Here is a 25300-nt window from a genome sequence, read left to right as displayed (position 1 = left end):
AATCTTATTTTCAATACATTTGGTGGTTTAAGTTTCCTTTTGCAGTGTCCTTATGCAGTTGAAAAACATCCTGTTGAACTGGCTGATTTACACAAACAAATGCTTAATTGTTGGTTTAAGTTTCCTTTTGCAGTGTCCTTATGTAGTTGAAAAACATCCTGTAAACTGGCTGATTTACACGAACAAATGCTTAATTGTTGGTCCCTTCTATGCAAACATAATTTTTCCCCTCATAAGTATGTTATATGGAATAGTATTGTCATAAAATATAAAAACAAGTCACTGTTTTTATAACATTTGTTCAGAAAATACATTTTACTTGTGGGCCAGCTGCTCAACTCAGATGGACATCTGTATACATACAATTACTTGTAAATTCAGCTATAGTAATTAACAGTCTCAATTATTGATAAAAAAATAAAAATAAATAATTAGAGAATCTTTTTATGACAGTGATGTTCCAATAGCAAAATGTAGGTGGAACTTGCAATGTGTTGTAAATTGGGCAAAGGTATGAGGGAAACACTCTTTAAAATAACTCATAGATATTACCCGTCCAATTTTCCAATGTGTGTATGTGACTATGTTCTGGGTGGATCTTCGGCTGGACTTGGGTAAAATAATTGGTCGGGACATCCATCTGCAAGTGATGTTCTTTTTGCTTTTGATAGTCCAAGATTCTCCACTAAAAGTATGTGATGAATTTGATTATAATTCTTGCTAAATATTACATCCATAAAATGTATTTTTTAAAGTAAAAAACATCCTGTTCAATATTTTTTAAGGTAGATTTAAATAATTACTTTACCACATTGAATACTATGCTCTGTAAGATTAATAAGGTAATGAAATCAATTGATACTCTTAAGCTTTTCAAATGTATTTGTCTGTAAAAACCCTCTATTTGTTTCTGTTTTTGTGTTTATCTGTTTGTTTGTGATGTTTTATGTAACCATTTTTAAGAAGGATGTATAGATTTTTGTAACACATTTGAATTTGTATCCTTCAAAATGTATGGAATTTCAATAAAATTATAATAATAATAAATAAATAAAACACTGATGTACTGTAAGTCACTTCGGTATGGAAGTGCCATGAAAATAATGTTTCCACAGAGTTTCTAAACCCAGAAGCGCAACATCGCGAGACTTCCAGGAACGCTTGCGAAACAGACCAACCCAAGGTTTGGGGTTTGAAAAGTCAATGAGAGAAGTGAAAAATGCTTCCTTAGTTGTTCATTTTCTCGAAATCTAAAGGCACAACGTAGATTCGAGCCAATGTCTTAAGTAGCTGAACTTGTCATTACTACAACCTCGTGAGAGTAACAAAATGACATGTTTTCATTTTCGTCAAAAACAACATTATATACAAGGTTATATATGCCTTGCACATGCGCAGTTCGGCGCGAGACGACCATTAGACCCGATTACGTGTTTCTACGCATGATCGTATTTAACCAACTTCGCCATGACATCGTCTACAAGTGTGATCCGGGATTTCAGTTTTAGCCTATCTTCATACTGTACTTTCTTTGGTGCTTCCCATTATAAGAACGGGATATCTACCGGTTCTGAAGCTTCCGGTATGACCAGAGAGGAAGCTTAGAGGCCCAACTCTAATTGCTAATAATTACTAATTGTAATTATTTTGCACTATGGCCTATTTATTGCCTTACCTCCATAACTTGCTACATTTGCACACACTGTATATATATCTTCTGTTGTATTTTTGACTTTATGTTTTGTTTTACGCCAAATGTAACTCTGTGTTGTTGTTTTTATCGCACTGCTTTGCTTTATCTTGGCCAGGTCGCAGTTGTAAATGAGAACTTGTTCTCAACTGGCTTACCTGGTTAAATAAAGATGAAAAAAATAAAATAAAGAGGCCCAACTCGGCGGAAAATTAGTTCCCCTCCAGCAGGAGACGTTTTTTCGCCCACCAATGAGAGTGTCGAATTTGGTCAACAAAAAGATTAATGGATAGGTAGCTACTTAAGGTTTATTTGATCGAATTGAAGTTTTGTAATGCTTAAGTTGTTACGAGTGTACTGATATAAGTAGGACACATGACATCCCGGCAACGTTGAGAAAAAACACTTTATATAGGAGTTGTCTCGAGATGGCTATGCATATTCATGGAATGACGAGTCTAGTTTATGCAGCATTCAAAACAACGGAAAAATACGAGGTCAAATCACGACGATCTTCAGGTCGGAGCTCCAGAAAGAGGTTCGAATTCAAAGTTGGATGACCGTTCAAATCGATTTTTCCGAGTCGGAGCTAATTTTTTTTTCCCGAATTGCCAGTTGTTTGAACGCACTGAAGTCAGAGATTTACGAGTTCCCAGTTGTTTTGAACGCGGCAATAGAATATCTCTCCATTGAATACATGCGTTTGACGTCAACTACCGTCATCGAATATTACAATTTAGATTACAATAATTAGATGTATCCACCAATCCAAAGAAAATAGGCCGCTAGACAGCCCGCCGTGCTGCTTTTTGGACAACGACTCCATTGTTAGGGCGGAGAGACATGTATCTTGTCAGTATATCCTGAATCTTTGATATGACTCACCGTGGCGGTCAGAGTTCAGAATTTTTGTCGTCTGGTGACCTACTAGATACTAGTTAAAGTCATAAACCCCTAAAATTGTTATTTTAAAAATGTTATTTTAACCTTAACCACAATGCTAACCTCATGCCTAACCTTAAATTAAGACCAAAAACACATTTTTGTTTTCATTAATTTTAACGATATATTCATTACGCAAATTCAGTTGCATAACATGTATTTATCGGAAGCAAACGGAACGAAACGGGAGGGACCTACCCTAATTTGTCCAATATAAACTCTTGTTTTGCAACTGTTTGGCTAATGATTACACCCGTGGTGTGCACACAGTCATTGGGTGTGCATGAGAAAGAAGGATGCAAATATAAAGTTATTGGCCGAGCATATTTATTTTCTGCGTGAGTTAGCTATGAATCGCATTGAGTTGCCATTCGCTGTCCCGTTGGCTTGAAATTTAGCTAGCTAGCTTTCTGGTTTAATTACACTGAAAAGGATTCACTGAAACGCAGGTGCGTGTTGTTTACATCTTACTTTGACTTTGTAATACTGTTGCAAATGCTTGTAAACAATGTTTAGAGATAAACTTCGCTAGATAACCAGCTCAACGCTCTTACCAAATCTAGCTACAGTACACATTATCCTACTAGCTACAGTAACGTTAACGTTACACTCGAGAATTTGTCTAGACAGAGCTAGCTACTTACTGCTGTAGATCAGTTAGGGCAGGTTGTTTAGCTAGCTAACGCTAACTTGCTAGCGTAGTTAACGTTATCTAGTGAGTGCAATAAATTGATGCCACATAGCAGCAGATATAATGGCCTTAGCCAACTACTCAAGACAATGCATCACTAGTGTGATGGCATGGAAGAGTTATCAGTGCCAGCTAGCTAACTAGCTATCTGCTTTCTCACAAGGTGTTCTGCAGTCAACTAGATTTGTATAAAAGTGGTATCTATGAAAGTGAAACATTATGTGATTGGTAGGACACAGTTTTGTGAACAATTTGATTTAGGATTAGCCATTACTGTATCTTCCAGGTTGTGATCTCCAGTATTGGTGCCCATCATGGCAGGAGGCATCACAGAGACAGGGGAGCTCTACTCCCCATATGTGAGTATCTGTATCAGACTTAGCAGTGACATGCTCATTCTCCCTACTGTTTAATGTCAGGTATTTGGTGTGCTTAATTTTTTATTTTACAATATTATTTCCCTCCCAAAAAATGTCACTCCATACACGAACTTATACATACAAACAACAACTTCCAGACCCACACAAACAATGACTACATCTCATCTGCCCAGACCCGCATGCTCACACCCCCATCCCTAGTGCCTGTATTATTGTTTGCCACTTGGCCTGAAATTGTATCAATTTGTTTTCCTCGGTTGCCCATGCTATTTCAATATTTCAAGAATAAATCATTAGATTTTTACATTGTGTTAATGATGGCAGATTGATTTGATTTCCAAGTTTTTAGAGAAAGTTTTGAGTGATGAGAAGAGAATTGTCCAGCCCATCGGGTATCTCACTACACCCCCATATACCATGTCTTGAAATATGCAGACAGAATAATTAAAAGTAAGTTTACATTGTAATACTTCTGACCGTCAACTTTCTATCTCCTCCCACAACTTCCAGACTTTATATAATTCCCAGAAAGCATGGATTATTGAGTCATTATTAGTTTTACACTTAAGACATGTCTCTGCCATTGTGCTGTAGAATTTGTGAATTTAATCTCTTGTATAATACATTCTATACATTCGTTTATATTGGATTAAGCGTAAATGTCCGTTAACTGTAATGTCCTTAGTTATGCTCCAACCTTTTTTTGTGTGTCATTTTAGCAATTTACAGGAGCAATTAGGAGCCTTGCTCAAGGGCACATCGACAGATTTTTCACCTAGTTGGCTCGGGGATTAGAACCAGCAACCTTTCGGTTACTGGCACAACGCTCTTAACCACTAAGCTACCTGCCGCCCCATCTACCTTCTGCAGCTACCTTCTCTCCATCTTGTACCAACATCAGTTCTTTTTTACATCTGGGTTCCAATAGTTTTTTTCTAAGAGATTGTCAGTTAGATATGGTCTCTGCCAGGTTTTATATCTTCCCTATCATATGAACATCCTTTTCTTACTCAAATAAGATTCCCTCAAGGTTGCTCTGATGTCCAAAAGATTTCAAATCAAAATTTCGTGATGTAACTTTTAAGTGTGCTGTACATTCTGAAGAGAGGTTGACCAAGGTAGAATGGATAGCATCTGCTGCATAATGATCTAGGCTAAATTAGTTCAAGTAACCTGCATGAGTCCAAAGTCCACACAATGTGACAAAACTATTTAAAATAGTGATGTGCACCTACTCTCGTATAGATTACATTTTATCCTGAAAATGTTCATACATTTTGCCACTTGTAAAATCGGACCCATAGCACTTTCAGATCACGCCTTTGTCCGCCTCCGCTTTGACCTCTGTAAAAACATCCCCAGGTCAAAGAGCTGTAAATTCAACACCTCCATGCTATCAAATGAAGCATTCCATACATTGGTCAATACATGGATAGACAACTACACACAAGACAACAGACTCTCCTGTTTCTCTGGCCACAATGTGAGACGGTGCCAAAGCCACCCTAAGAGGTCATCTGATTGCATATGTTTCCTCTAAGAAAAAAGCAATGGAAGCACACAGGTTAGAGCTTGAGGAGGAGCTGGAAGTACATAAACAATCCCCAGACAGCGCCTCCTGGAGTCAACTTAAAGCAGCCAAAGCCAAACTAAACTTGGACTATACTCGAGAGAGAAGAAAAATTTTTGTTTTCTTTACCTAACAGAAATATCATGAGTATAGCAATAGGCCTAGCAGTTTGCTTGCATACCAATTTAAAAAAGAGTAGTCAGAGCGTACAATCATGGCCATCCGAACAGAAGATGACGAGGTCACATATGATCCAAATAAGATAAATGTAACTTTTCATCATTTTTACTGCAAATTATATGCTTCTGAGAGAGAACATGCAGATGCAGAACTCCATTACTTCCTAGACTATCAGAGACCGACCAAGAAGATCTTTCACACCCGAGGAGGTCTTAGAGGCAATTATCTCCATGCCACCTAACAAATCCCCAGGCCCAGACGGATTTCTCAGAGTGCTACAAAACTTTTTGGCCACAGCTTAACCCTATTTTCATGCCAATGCTGGATACTTTTTTTGAAAACTGAGCTCTCCCAGACTATGTACACAGCCTGCATTACAGTGTTGCTCAAAGAAGACAAGGATCTTATCTCCTGCTCGTCCTTCCGGCCCATAAGCTTGTTGGACTTCGACTACAAAATAATTACCAAATTGCTTGACGAGACTGAACACTCTTCTTCCCAAATAATAAAAGCGGACCAAACTGGATTTATTAGAGACGGGTACTCTTCTGATAACATTCGCTGTCTTTTTGATATTATAGATCAAGTAAATGCACAGAAGACCCCGTCCTGCTGGCTTCACTGGATGCTGAGAAAGCGTTCGACAGGATGGAGTGGAGCTTTCTGTCCTCAGTCTTAGAAAAGTTCAATATGGGCCTAAACTTTATTCAATGGATTAAGTCCCTATATTCTCATCCAAATGCCATGGTGTCTACTATTGGTCTGAACTCTTAAGAGATTCTCTTTGGGATGTGGTACAAGACACCATGGCATTTGGTCAATTGGGGGCGGAGCCTTTGGCGGAGTTGATAAGGAGCAATCCAAGTATTATGGGTGTTTCCGCAGGCGGCCTTCAGCACAAGATTTCGCTCTATGCGGATGATGTCTTGCTCTACATATCCAACCCTGAGAAATCCCTCCCTTCCATTTTAGACACAATTGCTCAGTACGACAAGTTTTCAGGATATAAGATCAATTTGAATAAACCCATTGTTTGCCCTCTCAATCTTACACTCATGAAGACACTCTGCCCATTCCAATGGAAGACACAGGGTTTCAATACCTTGGGATCTTTGTAACACCAGATCTGAATTGCCTTTTCAAGGAAAACTATCTCCCACGCCTGTATCGAATCAAGAATGACCTCCGAACCTGGATCTTCCTCCCAATTAGCTTAGTCAGAAGAATCAATGTTATCCGTATGAACATCCTCCCTAGATTGAACTATTTATTTCTGATGGTTCCATGCTATCTCCCAGTTAATTTTTTTCAAAACAACCAACCAAAGCATCACCAAATTTATATGGGGCAATAAAAAACCTAAGATCAAGTTCTCCACTCTATCCAAACCTAAATCTAAGGGTGGTCTTGCCCTTCCCTGCCTTCAGTTGTACTACTGGTCTGCCCAAATCAGCAACATGCTAACATGGATCACAAACAGACAAGACTCAATGTGGATTCAGATAGAGGCCCAATCCTGTGGTTCATTGCCCCTAAGCACAGTTATATTCATTAATTACTTTAGTGAAGTGGGCAACATACCCAAAACCTTTGAATTATAACACCCTACTAGCATGGAAGGACTGCACGAAGTACCTTGGCATTTCCTCCCAGATATGCTCTCACTCGCCTATAGTATGCAACCCAGACTTGCCAAAGGCCCTGAGTGTTGCCAACTTTCATCTTTGGCATACTCTAGGGATCAGGACCTTTTCATACCTGTTTCATCAGAACGCAACTACACTGAAATCCTTTCAAGAGCTCTCCAGTGAATTCAATGTGCCAACCTTTTATTTAATTGAATTTTTTATCTTGAAATTAGACATGTAATTTCCTCATTCACTTCCAAGAGGAGGTTTAGAGCTCAGCTCAATGAAGTTGAGATCCTTCTTGCTACAGCACAATTCATCAAAAGCGAAATCTCCAATATCTATAGACTCCTATCTGAGAATGTGGGTTCCTCCTTTACTCCTTTGGAAATAATCTGGGAAAAGGACCTCTGATTATCAGTGATGAGTTATGGGTGGAGATTTTCGACAGGGTATGCTGCTCCTCTACTAATATAAAAATGAAAGAATCTAATTACAAATGTTTGTACAAATTGTATTACACCCCAGTGAGACTCCATAGAATCAATACAGACATTTCTCCATATTGTAAAAGATGTACCTCTGAAAGTGGAATTTATATGCATGTATTTTGGAGTTGTATATATTACCAAAATCTGGTAATCTATACATACTGCTGCATAGAAAATATTAGATGTCCAGTTTGATATGACCCCGTGTCTCTATCTTCTTAATGTTCAGCAGGACTTTGTTCTTGATCCAGACAGAGAAAATTTGTTTAAGACTCTCACATACTTTGCTAGAGAATGTATTCTCCTATTGTGGGTTTTTAATTCCTCCCCTCCATTTAAAAATGTGGATTGACCAAATAGTTGACTTTTTCCCCCTTGAAAAGTTAAATTATGAACTCCGCAAGAGACATCCCAGGTTTGATAGACTCTGGTCTCCACTACTCAACTGTATTTCAAACTGGACAGAGTGAATGGGGTGATTTTAAGGAAGTGTGTGTGTTTATACATAATGTGTAAGGTGCTGTAAAGCTAATTCTTTGCATGTTGTCTCAGCTAAAGCTGGAAATAGCTAACACGATCACAGATAGTGCTGCTGCAAATTTGTTTGTTTTATATTTAATTTTATTCTATAATTTATGTCTGCCACATCTGTGAATGTAGAAATTGTTTTGTTTGTTGATTTGAAAAACAAGAACTTAATAAAACTTTAAATGATAAAATAGTGATGTGATGTAGAACAGACATTTTACGGGGAGCACGTACGCTGGTTACTTATCTAGTCAGGACACTGAAAAGAGGAAGTAGGAATGCTTAGGCACTCAAAAAGGCTACCGTTATGGTGAACGTTGATGACCCAACCGAAGCAATAAATTCTGCTTAGCAAAGCTTTATTGTGAGGCCTGTCTAGGAATGTCACAAGTTTCTACAGTGACTGATATCAGCATGGCTGTGTCAGCTTCTGCTGGTTTAGGCTAGTTGTCTTGTGGTTAAAGTGCCCTTTTCTAGATGAAAATATTAATGCTCTGAAGGAATGGATAGGGATAAGGGCTTTTTAGTGAGCGGACCTTCTGTTCACTGGTCTCTCTGTATGTCACAGTGTCAGCCATACGTCTTTACTGCTACATGGGCCAGGGACTATAATAGTCCACAGCTGAGGACAGTGTTTGAATAAGATAAAGATAATGTCTTCAGTTGACCAGTGCGTTGCAACTTGGCAATGTTAGGTCAGCATGTTTTTCTTTACACCCGTGCTAAACTGTCCCATGATTTCCAGGGTTCAAACTTCACTCCCTTGACCAGAGTGTGGTGTTATGTTAAGTGAAGGGGAGGAACAGGAGCTTCCAGACGTACTGGCCTCTTGTGGACCCCCAAGACAACGACACCCTCTAATAGAGCACTCCCTTGGTCTTACTTCTTGTTCTGTGTCTTTGCAGGTGGGCTTGGTATACATGTTTAATCTGATCGTGGGCACGGGGGCACTGACGATGCCCAAGGCCTTTGCCCAAGCAGGTTGGGCGGTCAGCCTGGTGCTCATCTCCTTCCTGGCGTTTATGAGGCGAGTTCCTCATTGGCTCACTGCCTTTCCATTCATTTCCACAACTGTTGCCTTACGTCCACTTCCCCAGCTCTCGCTTTAGTTTAAGCACACCGTAGCGCAGGAGTAATTTACCATATTTCATCCTTATCGTCCACACCTAAGGTCCTCCCAGCCACCTAAGTGGAGAGTTATTGCCCTCCCTATCAAATGGAATGCCACCACTGAGGCGTGTCAGTAATCTAGCAGGGAACAATCAGAGCAGGATGCGTTGCAGATGAGTTGATGCAGTGTGTCAGGCAGCAGGAGGCAGTTTATGATGCAGGATGTGTTTCATTAGGGTAGTGTATGGTGAGAGAGGGGAGTCAGTGGACACATGGAGGGATGCAGATCAGTGGCAAGTACATGAGCTTTGTGATGCTCTGTGCCTTTTAACAGTTTCATGTTTTTTAATTGCTTTGTTTTTAGATGGTTGAGATCCTATTTTATCACCAAGGATAGTGTGCAGTTAGCCAAGGTCACAGACTACAACAAATGCAACACAGTGATATTCTAAGACAGTTGTTGAAATGGAGTATTCTATGACAGTTGTTAAAAATAAGACAATGGGTCATACACTTGTACATTTTCCAAAAAAATGTATGCTCAGTATGGAATATGTTTAGACTCTACAGGGCTAGTTTCTGTCATCATATATCTGTGATCTGAATATATTTTTCTGAACCCACTTTGTCTGATTTTCATCAGTTACATGACCACTACGTTTGTGATCGAGGCCATGGCAGCGGCCAACGCTCAGCTGCGCTGGAAGAGGAGGGAGCAGGAAGAGGTGAGTTAGCAGATATAAAGAACCAACAGGAGGAAGTAATGAAGGAAGCGTGATAGTCAACACTCATACATACTGTCTTTTCCAGTGATCCCCACCCATCAAGTGAAGGCCCAGATTCTCTAGTTCACTACCCTGTCAACCTCAACACCTTTTACAGGAAGAATAACCTCAAGGCGCTCAATAGAGCATTAAATAATAATATGGGGAAAGGAGCGCTTGCCACTACCACAAATGTGTCCTCTACTAACTCACTTAGTGTCCTCTACTAACTCACTGGGGGGACAATTTAGTTTTTAATCATTGTTACTCTAGTCATTTTAAATACTAAGGGAAACGTCATCTCGTGCAGAGATTGATGGAACTGGTGGAGTTCATTTTCTTTTTAGCAGAAAAGCGGCAAGTCATTTTGCCTAATGCCCAAGGTTTCCACTGGAGGAGTTATGAGCGTAAGGACATTGAGTCTGGCTTTGACAGAGCCCCAAACCCCCATGGCCTTGATTCATAGCTCACTTAGCCTTCCTCCAACATTTCCTCCCACATAATGGGAAGAAGGGAGGCACAGAGTTGGAATGTTTACCCTTGAACATTCTTTATTTCTCTCCGCTCTAACGAAGCGCATATTCAGCCGTTTCTTTACTGGGCAATATTTTCTGAGAAAGTCCCATAAAAGTGTATTAGTTTGAAATGGGGTGGATTGTGCATCTCTCGGATGTGTCAGGGAGAAATAGGATAGATCTGCTCTTTTGACTCAGCCATGGCCACATCTGTCACTTTGATGTTAGATGCTTTGTTTCTGTTGCTGGCATATCCTCTTCCAGTGAGCCACCCACTTCTTAGTCTCCCCCACACCCTGTCCAATCAGCTGTAGCTGCTCTTGTTAATTCAACTGATAATGACATCCTCAATGTCGGTTGTAATTTAGCATGAATTAATATAAATCTGTAGTGAATTTGGTAGATGAAGAGTGATGGGAGGGCGTCAGATAGGCGCTATATGAGAGGGAAAGCTCCCTCATCCTCCCCAGCATATCCCAGCTGTTCCAGACAATTTCCAGATGCTGCTCCCCTCCACTTCGCATGTACAGCAAATAAAACACGGTGTTAATAGGTTGTAAACTGACTTGTTGGCACTGAGCAATAGGACTTGTAGATTAGGAGTGAAGTCAATGTTGGGTGGAGGCAGGCTGGTTATCCTCTTTCGATCATCTTCAGGTCCAAGACAGCGACTCCACCTCTGATTATTCGGATGATGATGTTCTCGTCCGGGGACGATCAGAGCCAGAGACGAGGCCCATTTTGTCAGTCCGTGAGTATAGTGTTCCCCTCATCCCTCCTAAAGACAGATGCACCCTGCTAAGGACGTGTTAAAAATGTGTTGAAAATAAGGTACACTACGTGGTCAAAAGTATGTGGACACCTTCTCGTCCAACATCTCATTCCAAAATCATGGGCATTAATATGGAGTTGGTCCCCCCTTTACTGCTATAACAGCCTCCACTCTTCTGGGAAGGCTTTACACTAGATGTTGGAACATTGCTGCGGGGACTTGCTTCCATTCAGCCACGAGCATTAGTGAGGTCGCGCACGGATGTTGACAAATTATTTCTGTTTGGACCTCGCTTTGTGTACGGGGGAATTGTCATGCTGAAACAGGAAAGGACCTTCCCCAAACTGTTGCCACAAAGTTGGAAGCACAGAATCCTCTAGAATTTCATTGTATGCTGTAGTGTCAATATATCCCTTCACTGGAACTAAGGGGCCTAGCCCAAACCATGAAAAACAGCCCCAGACCATTATTTATCCTCCACCAAACTTTACAGTTGGCACTATGCATTCGGGCAGGTAGCGTTCTCCTGGCATCCGCCAAACCCAGATTCGTCCGTCGGACTGCCAGATGGTGAAGCGTGATTCATCACTCCAGAGAACGCGTTTCTACTGCTCCAGAGTCCAATGTCGGCGAGCTTTACATCACTCCAGCCGACGCTTGGCATTGCGCATGGTGATGTTTGGCTTGTGTGCGGCTGCTCAACCATGGAAACCCATTTCATGAAGTTCCCGACGAATAGTTATTGTGCTGACGTTGCTTCCAGAGGTAGTTTGTAACTCGGTAGTGAGTGTTGCCACCGAGGACAGACTATTTTTACACTCTGATCTTGTGTGACCTACCACTCCGCGGCTGAGTCGTTGTTGCTCCTAGACGTTTCCACTTCACAATAACAGCACTTACAGTTGACCGGGGCAGCTCTAGAAGGGCAGAAATTTGACAAACTGACTTGTTGGAAAGGTGGCATCCTATGACAGTGCCACGTTGAGAATGGCCCGTACTGAGCTCTTCAGTACGGGCCATTCTACTGCCAATGTTTGTCAATGGCGATTGCATGGCTGTGTGCTCGATTTTATACACCTGTTAGCAACGAGTGTGGCTGAAATAGCCGAATCCACTAATTTGAAGGGGTGTCCACATACTTCTGGTAATGTCGTGTATCTGTGAAAACATTGAGTCTTATGGAGGATTCGTAATTCTACCTTTTGTCGTCCCTGCTTTTTGAAGGTCTCAATTCTTAAACATATGCTGATTATGACATGATCAGATCAATCATAAATTGTATGTATCCTCCATATGTCATTGGTTAATGGCAATGTTTTATAGAAGGAATGACATCAGAATCACTCCGATTGGAATTACTCACCACTGCGTTCTCATGTCTATGCATTATCACAGAGCGAACAGGAGGAGGACACGTTGATCACTTTGACATTGTGGAGAGGGTTGAGATGGGTCAAATGGCCTCCATGTTCTTCAACAAAGGTAAAAGCCCATCCTCATTCAGTACTTTGAGTGAGGGGATATGATGAACCCACACTCCATTATTGAATTAAGTGCTGCTGATACCACTGTGTGCAGGGCATGGTAAAACCTGTCCCCCTTGTGTAACAACTATGGAGGAGTCTTGAAGGTTGTGTGGGAGCATTTGGGGACAGTTTCTCAACCTTTTAAATGGGAATCATTTTTTATTTTTTAATGTTTATTTTAAATTGTATTAACCCATTCATTGTTAGATTCCAAAAGTGAGGCTGTTCGCTCTTTAATGGGGTGTAATTGTATGCTGAGTGTACAAAACATTAGAAACACCTTCCTAATAATGAGTTGCACCCCTTTTGCCCTACAAGGTGCCGAAAGCGTTCCACAGGGATGCTGGCCCATGTTGACTCCAATGCTTCCCACAGTTGTGTCAAGTTGGCTGGTAGTAGATCTCTACTCTGAGTAGCTCATTCCATCTCATCCCACAGATGCTCAATTGGATTGAGATCTGGTGACTGGGTAGGCCACTGCAGTAAGCTGAATTCACTGTCATGTTCGTTGAACCATTCCTGGACAATCCTAGCCTTGTGCCATTGGGTATTACCCTGATGAAAAAATCAATTTGCAGATGGATACACTGCTGCCATGAAGGGATGCACCTGATTGGCAATAATGTTCAGATATCCTGTGGCATTCAAATGTTGCTCAATTTTTAACAAGGGGCCCAATGTGTGCCATGAAAACACAACCCACACCATTACACTACCACCACCAGCCTGCAATGTTGACACGCGGCATGATGGATGCATGTACTCGTGTTTTTCTCCGTTCCCTAGTCCTCCCATCAGCAAGAACCGGGGTTCTTCAGACCAGACAATGTTTTTCCAGTATCCAGTGTTTTTGTTCCTTAGCCCAATGCAACCGCAGTTTCTTGTTTTTTGCTGAAAGAAGTGGAACTCTGTAAGGTTGTCAGCTGCCATACCCCATTCGTGTCAAGGTACGACGAGTTGTGCATTCATTTATGGGTCTTTGGGCACCAATGTTGTACTGGACTGTCAGTTGACTAACTGTAGGCCATCTGTTGCTCTGCACAATTAGTGTCAGCCTCCTTTGTCCTCTTTCATCAATGACCCGTTTTTTTTTTACCACTTGCCTGTTGTTGGCTGGATGTCCTTTGGGTGGTGGACCGTGCTTGATACACACGGGCAACTGTTGAGCGTGAAAAACCCAGCAGCGTTGCAGTTCTTGATACAAACCGGTGCGCCTGGCACCTACTACCATACCCCGTTCAAAGGCACTTAAATATTTTGTCTTGCCCATTCACCCTCTGAATGGCACATATACACAATCCATGTCTCAATTGTCTCAAGGCTTAAAAATCCTTCTTTAACTTTAACATCTACACTGGTTGAAGTGGATTTAACCGGTGACATCAATAAGGGATCATAGCTTTCACCTGGTCAGTCTATGTCATGGAAACAGCAGGTGTTCCTAATATTTGGTACACTCAGTGTATATGGCTATATTGCCTTTGGTTGAATTTCCCAGGCCATCACACTGCTGCTGTTTTAATCTCCCCAGCTGTGTGTGTGTGTGGGCCTCTAGCAATCTGCACCAGCGGCGGTGAACATGTTAAAGCCTCAGCAGCCTGAGTGATGAGCTAATTACATTTACATTTTAGTCATTTAGCAGAACAACCTTGCTGCTTTACATATCTCACCTACGTCAGAGTAGACACTCCTCGCTGTGCTGGGCCCGCTCACTGCCCCCCCTCCACCTCCCCACCCTCACCTCCTCTGCTGGAAGGCCGGCCTGTTTCTCAAGTAGTATTAACCAGGGAGGAGGTGACTCAACAGTCTGCAGCATACGTACCTGCAGCGCCAATACTTCAACAGCATCGCTTTTGTCATCTGAGGAAAAAAAGACCAGAAAAGGGTCAAACTGTTCTGCTCCGCTCCATTGTGTGCAGATCTCTTCCTGTGTTGTGATGCGGCTCTGGCCACTAGGTGGTGCACTTGGCACACTCACACACACAAAATGATGCACTGACTCACACAAAGGCAGGCAGGCATGCAACATGCTGTTAGAGAAGCAGTGTGTTGTTCCCTTGTGGAACACTCCGGCTGCAGTCTCTTCTTCCCTGTGTCTCTCGGCTCCGTTGCTCCATTAAAGTTGATGTGTTAAAACACTCTTTGGTGATGACCTCTCCCTGTGTGTGTGGAGTGTGCTGTGTGGTGTGTTGTCCTCGACTGCAGGTGAGGGTGAGGCGCCACGAGGAAGTATTGATCGTTGGCAGAGATAAGAGTCCCCCTATCTCTCTGTGTGATGTGGGAGTGCTGCCCAGTGACTCTAATCAGAAATGAATTAGATGGGCACTGGGCCCAGCGCGCATGAGAGAGGAGTGAGAGATGCAGCTCTTTGTCTCAGCTTAATGGCGCTCCAGCATAATGGAAGTCTCGTTTGTCTCTCTTCCCAGATCAGTTGATATGAACTCTTCTTTGTGTAATTACTGCTGGGAGGTAATATAAGGTTAGTGGTGTGACTGATCAGGGAGTTTTACTGGTGAGGTAAAGCTGTCAGATATTAAAACAAAATCTCTTTTGATGTTTTTTTCTTCAGGGATTGGATAGTGGAGTCCATCAGTGATGAATGTGTTGTTGGGGTTAATGGGCCAGTGTGGTGGTGTGAGTGCAGGTCAGGGTTGAGGCCAGTTTGGTTTTGTGAGTCAAGGGCTGAGGCCTGCGGTGGGGAAGGGCAGCTCACAGAGCCAATCAGCTGGTCACTTGAATCCTGACTGCCTCGGGATGGTTCTGGTTAATGATGGGACTGTTCGACCGCGCTGGGCACCACTGGCAGGAAAAGCACTTTTTCACATGCTGCACAGATGCACACAGCCTCTCCACAACACTATGGAGAGCTGTGTTCACAGTTTAAGATTCCCCTTAGACACACCGGGGCTGTAATTTTCTTTATTTTGGTGATGCCAGTTGATTTTTGAAAACGTGTTAGCTCTACTCCTACAACAAGTGGCTCAGTCCATTCGGCGTGGATGTGTGGGGAATACTTTTTTCAATGTTTTTTTTTCTTCTCCTTCCCACTTCATGTAATTAAAAAGGCGTCTCTCCTGGCGGTTCAAGAAGCACTATGAAAGGGCATTCGACTTCCTCCTGAGCTAAAATGATCATCGCAGCAGCAGCGGCAGCAGAGTAAGCTTGGAATAAGGCCATGGGAATCGGCCCTGCTGGAACTGACAGGAAGTTTGATGGGGGCTGGTTTATCAGCTCCGCAGCGAGGAGAGAGAGTGCAGTGTTACTGTAACCTTCCCCGTCCACGATTTGCAAGTTGATTAGAAGATGACTTTGGCTAATACCTCTGTTTGCATGATGTGCAAACAGAGGGAGAAGGTACAGGCTCTTTAACATGCACCACCCTATACCCTTGACTTATAGAGACCATGGAGAGGAATACTAATCCAGTCTCCTTTATTACAGACCCCAGCTTTAATGAGTACCAAACACAGATGCATACATTTTTAATACTTGAATTACTTTTCTTAAATGTCATATTTGTACGCTATACGAGGGGCACTGACAAAAGGAAAATGGGGAGCAGCGCTGCCACTAAGAAGATAAATGGACATGTTTATGTCAGCCCCCCCAATTACATAAGCCTTAACTAAAATAGTTTTCATGTCTCTTTTGTATATGAACATAAAGGATGTACTTTCCTTTTCAGAGGGCCTGCTGCTATTACTGCTCAACTCTATGATTACCCCAAGATCCAGATCAATATCAACTCTATGATTACCCCAAGATCCAGATCAATATCAACTCTATGATTACCCCAAGATCCAGATCAATATCAACTCTATGATTACCCAGATCCAGATCACTATCCCAAGTTTTAGCCCAAAGAGTACATCTCACTCAATAAAAGGCCAATTTGGGTTTCAGAATCAAACCTAAGGAAAGGAATTTCTGTTGCATCCAACAAACCGGCTTTAGCTCTCTGCTTCTAGCAGTCACGTTCCTGCCTGATGAAGCTCCATGATAGCAGAGCGGAGCCCAATACAGCTGTGGCTTCCAGCATGGTTGGCATTCAACAAAATAGCTGTGGATGTTGGAAGGAAGCAACTTCCTAACATCCCCTCCTTCCGCCAGCTAGAGAGGCTATCAGGGCATCTGTCAGTCTGCAACAGTGGGGTGATGGATAGTGACGTGTGCCCGTGCCGCTGGGGGACTGACTGGAGCTTCTAGGTGAAGAGTCATTTGCAGCAGCAGCGTGTGAGCCTGTGGCCGTGGGTAATGGGGAGGTATTAGTGACAGAGCCTGGCAGGGCAGCATCCTCTTGGTCATGCTGGGTCCTCACCCAGCTATCGCTCACTGACGGGCAGCACAGGCAGCCCTGATTCCCCCTATCTGAGGCAAATTCTCTAACAGGCTTGCTTTCCAGATGGAGACATGCAGGAATGGTAGAGAGTAGTGTACAGTGCTAACCTCTGTGAAAGTGGGGTTCGTGGGAGAGGAGGTGGAAATGTTTGAAGTGAAAATGGAATGTGTTGAATTGATGCAGAGAGAATCAAGCCCCCTCCCCCCCACACACACACTCAGCCAACTTTCTGTTCAATTAGAGGCTATGATATTACTTACCAACCTGTGAGTTATACTTTCATACTGTAATCAGTGTGCAGATCAACACAGATAGGTCCAGGATAGTGTAATCACACACACACACTGGCGTCTTCTTGAGTTATCAGTGTTTATTTTCCCCAGCCTGTGTTTTATGACCTCAGTGCATCACTACACAATGATGTGATCAGATGGCTATGATGGCCATGGAAGAGAATAAACACAACCTGGCTACCACAGTGCCCTTTGGTTCCCTCTCCCACAGTACTTTAGCACCACATTATCCTCAATGGAGATAAGATGAGTGGTGGTGCTAGCTAGGTAAATGTTTGCTGTCATCGCCCTTTCCCACAGAATTTACCTGCTGTTAGACTCCCCATCTAACTCCTACATGGCTGCAGCAACTTACTGTAGCAACTGTAATATAGCTTCATATCATAATGTTGTCTACTGTAAGTGTCCATCCAACCCTGCCATAAAACAGGTGATAACTGTTTACAACTACGTGCTGGAGTCTGGACCTGGGCTTATCCAGCTAGTCCTCTTCAATATCCCTCTTCTAGTTTCTCTCAGCTCGGCTGTGTGATGGGCAGCAGAAGGTTGCCACTCACCCCTTTACTCTCAGATCAGATGAATCAATTTAGCCCTGTAAAACTATAAACCCCTCACTTTTTATTTATTTTTAATGGACTCCACACTCTAATTTCCCTGTCAGTATGAATTGGTAATGAATTGGTTGCCAGGGCCAGTAGGACGCAGGAGCCTCCCACATGAGAACTCCAGTGTATGATGGATGCCTGGCACAACATGGCTAACGGTCTCCCGTTGTTGAAAGCTCTCAATCTCCGCTCAGTGCGCCAGCTTGGATGGGCCAGTAGTGTGAGCCGGACGTGGGAGGAGTGGGGGGGTAACGAGGAGAATTTTCATCATGAAGTGATTAGTTTCTTAATTAGTGTGATTAATATTCTTCCGGAGGAGCGGCGAAATGTGCTGCTGCAGTTGTGGCTGCCATCCCGGAGGGAGAAGCAGGGGATGGAGGGAGGAGTGGAGGTGTAGAGACAGAGGAGATTGCCTCTGATGGATACTGCACGTTTAGCTGTTGAAGTTTGACACAAGTTGCATTGACCATATATCACAATCAGGCATCTGACGGCTGTTAAAGATGAGGAATGTGTTAGCTAAGCTATCCCTGCATGTGGGGAGGCAGATTCTCTGAGATATGAATTGATAACACAATCATATACACTAGAAATATATAATTTAAATGTATGATGTTTATGTATAGATTCAGGTATAATCTTCTAATCTTACCCCTTTGGTTTTGTCTTTCAGTTGGTGTCAACATGTTCTACATCTGCATGGTAGTCTACCTGTATGGAGACCTGGCTATCTATGCTGCTGCTGTACCCATATCACTAATGGAAGTAGCCTGGTAAGACCGGCCAGCCAGCCCGCTGCTGATTCATTACATTCATGGATTTCTTATTTGGGGGTATTATTTCAAGCAACTTTATGACTACTGTGGGAGCAGCTCGCTCTCCTAAGTACTTGGAGCATTTACTTTTGGCAGGACAAAGCATATCCCTCTCAGTTCCATTTTTGTCCCTGCACTTTGGCTGTTCCCTCACCTTCTGTCTCAGTAAAACTTTCTGATAAGCGGGCCTTTTGCCTTCCTGACCTCCCACCAGTGCTCTTGGCATTTGTTTTTTGTTGACTGGCTCCCAGGCAGGTTTTTATTACAAGTCCCCTCCACTGGCCCGGTGGGCTGGGTGAACATCACATATTCCATATTGTTCCAGTCTCAGACAGTATGACTTAGCCTGCAGATCTAAGGGAGGCTCTTCTCTAGAGAAGCTATTGTCCTGGGTGAGACCACCATAACCGTCAGGATCACAATTCAATTCGGTGTAGCTTTATGAAAGAAAGATTATTAACTTTCTCATGGTGTACCAAAAAGTACACTTTTAAACAAAGACCCCAACCCAAAAAACTAAAGCGCTCTCCCATTTTGTCCGAATGACTTTACAGACTTTTTAAGGGTTCAGTGAGCTCTGGGAGTGCCATATAGGGGTATCTTATTAACATAATGTGGTGAGGATTAGATCCTTAAACATTTATAGAGATACTTAGCTTTTAAAGGTGAAGGTGAGTGAATACATTTCAATGCAAGATTACAATTTAACCACTTAACACATTAGAGGAAGTTCTGTTGAAATACCACCCTAATAGCATAAAAAAACATACGTTAATGTCACTCTCTGACTCAACGTGGTCGAAAAGCCTGTTGGTAACTTTCTAGCTAAAATGTGAGGAGGAACAGACACTTGAAAAGGAATGGCACTATGGCACAGACTGGAGCTCCCTGCTCCACTGGCTCTGCCACTGTGGAGAGCCAGGCGATTGAGATCGCAGCGCGGTATCTCTTTGTAAAGCCTTACTGCAGCAGACTTCTCAGTGGCAGAGGCAGATTCTAACGATTATGTCCCATAATTGATGCTCAGTCTGCCACACCTTGTCGGCAGCACTGAAAGGGTTTTGTGATTGCCTCAGAATGATAATGTGTAATTTTCCACCAGGAAGACCGGATCGTCACTTCAACTCATTAAAGTCTTGTGCAGTGATATAACTTTTACTAATGCTTTTCTTACTGATAATCTAACAGCTTCGAGACAGTAGGAACTGACCTCCTGATAATCTAACTGCTTCGAGACAGTAGGAACTGACCTCCTGATAATCTAACAGCTTCAAGATAGTTCGATGTGCCCTTAAGCAAGGCACTTAACCCTAATTGCTCATGTAAGTCGCTCTGGATAAGAGCGTCTGCTAAATGACTAAAAATGTAAATGTAAATAGTAGGAACTGACCTTCTGATAATCTAACAGCTTCGAGACAGTAGGAACTGACCTCCTGATAATCTAACAGCTCCGAGGCAGTAGGAACTGACAAGTCTGCAAAGTTTGAGTAATTCTGCCCTCTCATGTTGAATCTTTTATCATTGGTTCATGTTCTTTTGCAGTATGATAAACTAGTCTTTCCTGTCATATGTCATTCTTGGACTGATTTGATCTGATCATGAAGGGATCTGTAATGATCACCAGTCTGTGTCTGTTCTCTCTGTAGTGGTAACCATTCATGCAGTGCTGGCAGTGTGAAATACAACGACACTGACTTGTGCTGGGGCCCTGTCACCAGGAAAGACGCCTACAAGGTGTTTCTGGTGAGTACATACTGCACCTCTGTTCCTCACCCCTGTCCCTCTACCCTCGTCCCAAAGGCCCCTGGAGGACACATGGTGTACCACACCTCTCTCTGTCAGCAGCCCCTGCCATCATGACTGAGCCCCAATGTGCCAACCCCTGTCTGCGTTAGTGTCAGCCTCAGCCCAGAGAGCCCCTTCCCGCTCAGTCTCCCTCTCACGCTTCCCCTGACGCCTCCCCTTGCGCAGCCCAGAGCAAGTGTGTGTGCCCTTGAAGTCTTAAGAATGCGAAACTCCTGTGATTTCCACTTTTGCTTTAACTTTGCCAGCCGACAGTGATCGATGTGCTGATCTCCTCCTGTGTTATTTCCCCCCTCCACTCTTCTCACCCCCAAACCCCCCCACCCTCACTCCTCCTCCCTCCACCCTCACTCATTTTCAACAGAATGAGCATACCCAAACAATTCACCAAAATGCATTGTTGTTTTGTTATCTCGTCTGGGATAAGCCTCTTACATCATGTCAACGAATTGAAATTATGCTGATTTTATCATCTCCTCCTGTATTTTTGCTGTACCTTGCAGTTTCACAAAGTTTCCTTTTATTTACAGTGTGAGAGGTTTTAAAGGGAAAGGGACATTTCACCTCTGTTCATTTATCTAACTCATTGCTTCTTATTACAGTAGATGTTGAGATGATGTCTGCTTGGTAATATGTTTTGAAAAATCGACCGTAATCTGACAGAAAGTCAACTGTTCTCTGGTGTTTCTTGAAGAAGTTGTCTCCTGTTATTAGTTTTCGTCTCTTCTGCTTACAGGCATTTGGACTTCTAGGGGCTTAGTTGTATTTTTCAAAAATGTTCTTCTCCATGAACCCTTATTAGATTTCTTCCCGTGGTGGACTCGTCCTTAAATAAAGAATTGGCCTTTGATAAAACATTCATCAGCTTCTGTTAGCAGACAGGGAGTGGAGTGTCTTCCTGCTCCTCAGCCCCCGTTTGTCTTTCACGTGCCAGGGTAAAACGCTCTGGCCCCTTAGCCACTGCCCACCACTCCCCATGGTCACTTTAAATAATTGATTGACTATTCCTTTTAAGCCCAGCCGCTCTCCATACACCGCTCTGTTCTGCCCAATGGAATAACCTCTCCTCTCCACCTACGCTATACCTGCTTGGTATGCCCTCAGACACGTCCCTGCCCCACCCCAAAGACCAAGGTGCCCTTCGTCCTTATGATGGGTCTATCTAGGCACAATGTCCACAGCATCTAGAGTCTTTGCCATCTGGAGTCATTATGCAGCCCAGTATTTTCCTTTTCTTTAGAACATCCATATCATTTCACTGGAAGGCTTCAAGCTCCAAGCTAAGTGATCTGCTTTATCACTTTACTGCCAGTCTCTTTTTGAACTGAGTGAGTCAGAGGGTGCTTTAGTATTGACTCCTATTATAATATGCTTAATCAGACTTTGGAAAACATTGGAACAGTTATCAGAAAGGCTGACAATACGGTATTGGGAAATGCTTAATTATTTTGTTTTGGTTTAGCTAAAGAATTCAAATGAGCCTATTCATATATTATGCCATCCCATTCTTTGAGTGTTTGAAAAAGGCATTACAAAAAGCAAACCATAATTAGAATTCCTAATTACATTTTTGTTTCGGTTATGCAATTAGTTTGACTTAGTTTTGATCCTCTAAGAGGGTGGAGGCATTAGCAATCACATTGCATTCAATATGTTATGTTAGCATTAGTTGCTGTTCAGTTGTTGCATACCAATGGAATTGCTCAAAGCTGGTCTTTGAACTATGTTCAGGAGGTTCTCTGTGTTTCAGTGGTCATTACATTCTATCTGTTGTGATGTCACGAGAGGCTGTGTCCTGGAGGGACGTTACATCCCCCTGAGATGGCTGCAAACCCAGACAGCTATGGCTCCATCTGCTGGTATGGTCGGGAACTCCACCCCCTCTATGGCCAATCTTCCCACGCAGCTGAAACAAATCAGGAGCTGATGAGCTGGAGGTTTGTGGAAGGGAAGAGACACACTGAGAGGGAGTGTGTGGGTTGTGAAGTAACACAGTCTCCAACCTGGGCTCTCTGGAGGACAAGAGTGCTGCACGTCCACTTCCATGAGGGAATATAAGGATTTGGAGATACTTACCTTTGGGAAATACTCACCTTTGGATATATTCGCCTGTGGAACTACGGGAGAGACATTGGGAAGGACTTTTGCTGGGTTGGCCACTAGCTGCAACGTGGACTACAGTAAGGCTGGGAAAAGTTAACTGAGCGAGTGAGAACTATGATTTTGGATGTGGAAGAGACATCCCTGAACTGTTAACCCTTAAAGAGCCACAAGAGAACAGAATTTGGTTATATTTTCGTTAATTTCCCAAGACCTTTAATAAAATCCTTGTTTTGTTTGAACCTTGTCTCCTTGCACTACTTGAGCAATCCCGCTGAAAGCTGTGTAGCCTCTCGTGACGTCACAGGTGGTGGAGAATACAGGCACGCTCAAGCGTTAATAGTGCAGGTCAGAGGAGGATACCGAAGGTTTGATCACCCAGTTTTCCAAGTTGGCCGTAGGCTCCCCGCCGACTGAAATGGAGGACATATTGAAAGCCCTTGTTGCTGGCCAGCAAGCCCAAATGCAAGCAAACGTGGCTCTCTTGGAGGAGCAAAAGAAAGCCAACCTTCTGAAGGCGGAGGGAATTGCAGTTGCAGAGACAGAGGGTGGTCCAAAATACCCGCCCAATAAAGGCAAGTGACTTTATATCTAAGATGGGAGCTACCGATGACATTGAGGCATACCTGCATGCATTTGAGGCCACGGCCACTAGGGAAGCCTGGCCCAAGCAACAGTGGGTTGGTCTGTTAGCCCCCTTTCTAACCGGGGAAGCGCTGAATGCTGTCCGGGACCTGGGCCCTGACCAGGTTACTGACTATGATGCCCTGAAGTCTGAGATCCTCAGCAGATATGGACTCACAAAGTTTGGTATGGCCCAGCGCTTTCACAGTTGGACCTTCCAACCAGACCAACCTCCTCGGGCGCAGATGCATGAACTTGTCCGAATCGCAAGGAAATGGCTGGAACCGCAGAGGAATACAGCAGCGGCGGTGGTGGAGGCCGTTGTGGTGGATCGTTACCTCACGCGCCCCTGCCTTATGAGGCAAAACGGTTCATCAGTCAACAGGCCTTGACCACGGCTGATCTGACCGTGGAAGCTGTGGAAAAGTACCAGGCCACAGCGGAGATGCTGAATGCTTCCCGAAAAGACCCCAGGAGTGCGGCCCCACCACAAATGGGAAGAACCCGTCCAAAGGACCCCAAGGTCTCGAACCCAGCCACGTCAGGACTTATCCCGGCTCCAGGGGGAGCCAGAAACCAGGCGGGTCCAAGAAGAGTACACCAGGGGGGGAAACTTCGACAGTGTTACCGGTGTGGGGGAGATGGGACATATCTCCTGGCAGTGTGGGAAACCAGCCGATGAACCTATGCCCACTGCGGAGTCCTCCAGCTCAGCACCCACACACCGTGTTGCCTCGCTCTTGGGAGTCGTAGATGGCGGCCCAGATCGACCCCCCACCTGCCCGGTAACTGTGAATCACCATGATGTGGAGGCCTTACTGGATTCTGGTAGCCGGGCCACCCTAGTGCGTAAGGATTTGGTGGGCCCAACGTGTCTGACCCCGGGGAAAGTCCTCCCAGTTTCCTGTGTCCATGGGGACACCAGAGAATACCCCATTACTGAACTTACAATGACCAGCACACGGGGAACCATACACACGACGGCGGGGGTGGTTGATTCCCTCCCGTCCCTGTCCTAATTGGACGAGACTGCCCAGCCTTTTACCCACTCTGGAGAGAGTCTCAGGAGAGGATAACCCGAGTACCTCGGAAACGGAGAGGCAAGACTCATCCTGGGAAGGCTCCGGTGCAATCCTCCGAGTTACTCACTCCCGCCCGGGCTCTGATAGGGATGGCAGGTGCCCAGACCGACACAGAGACGGAGCTACAGAATCTGGACAAAGAACTGTCTGGTCTGAAGGGGACCGCTGAGAGGTATCGTTTGTTAAAGCAACAGTTAGACATGAAGACAGAAGAGTTAGATATCCTCCAGGCTAAACTCCAACAGAGCTCCTTCCATAAGCAACAGGAGGAGCTGGAGAGGCTGCGCAGGACCATCGAGGAGTGTGAGGAGACCCTGCGCAGTAGTAAGGAGGTCCAGAAGAAGGCAGAGGAGAAGTACAAGGTGTTGGAGAACAAGATGAAGAATGCGGAGGCAGAGAGAGAGAGAAGGAACTGAAAGCTGCTCAACAGAAGCTAAACTCTGCTAAAACCAAGGCTGATGCGTTCAGTAAGAAACTCAAGGAGAGACAACAGGAGGCTGAGTCCCTGGTCCTAGAGGTGGAGGAGTTGAAGAGAGAGCAGGCTGGCAAGCACCACGGCAATGCGGACGCCCTCCCCGGCGTGATGCCTTCTTCGCTGCCTTTACCCCGACGAGGACGTCGGTCCCGAGGAGGGGGATGTGTGATGTCACGAGAGGCTGTGTCCTGGAGGGACGTTACATCCCCCTGAGATGGCTGCAAACCCAGACAGCTATGGCTCCATCTGCTGGTATGGTCGGGAACTCCACCCCTCTATGGCCAATCTTCCCACGCAGCTGAAACAAATCAGGAGCTGATGAGCTGGAGGTTTGTGGAAGGGAAGAGACACACTGAGAGGGAGTGTGTGGGTTGTGA

At 43.9% G+C, this 25300-nt stretch overlaps 1 protein-coding gene across 4 annotated transcripts in view; it reads left to right on the top strand.

Moving 5' to 3' along the window:
* The first annotated feature begins 2529 nt into the window (after nt 1-2529).
* Nucleotides 2530-25300, top strand: part of LOC121551119 (transmembrane protein 104-like) — a 62631-nt gene continuing 39860 nt past the window's right edge. For 2 of the 4 annotated variants that reach the window (XM_045217553.1, XM_045217554.1), the window contains exons 1-8: nt 2530-3081; nt 3610-3682; nt 9006-9127; nt 9854-9935; nt 11147-11240; nt 12657-12743; nt 18698-18797; nt 20486-20582. In XM_045217553.1, the coding sequence (XP_045073488.1) occupies nt 3638-3682; nt 9006-9127; nt 9854-9935; nt 11147-11240; nt 12657-12743; nt 18698-18797; nt 20486-20582 (627 nt within the window). In that variant the 5' untranslated portion in view covers nt 2530-3081; nt 3610-3637. The remainder of the gene's footprint in view (nt 3082-3609; nt 3683-9005; nt 9128-9853; nt 9936-11146; nt 11241-12656; nt 12744-18697; nt 18798-20485; nt 20583-25300) is intronic. The other 2 variants (XM_045217555.1, XM_045217556.1) reach the window with 2 other exon arrangements.

The sequence above is a fragment of the Coregonus clupeaformis genome, unplaced genomic scaffold, assembly GCF_020615455.1.
Source record: "Coregonus clupeaformis isolate EN_2021a unplaced genomic scaffold, ASM2061545v1 scaf1116, whole genome shotgun sequence".
Lineage (NCBI taxonomy): Eukaryota > Metazoa > Chordata > Actinopteri > Salmoniformes > Salmonidae > Coregonus > Coregonus clupeaformis.
This window is presented reverse-complemented; position numbering and strand designations above follow the sequence as displayed.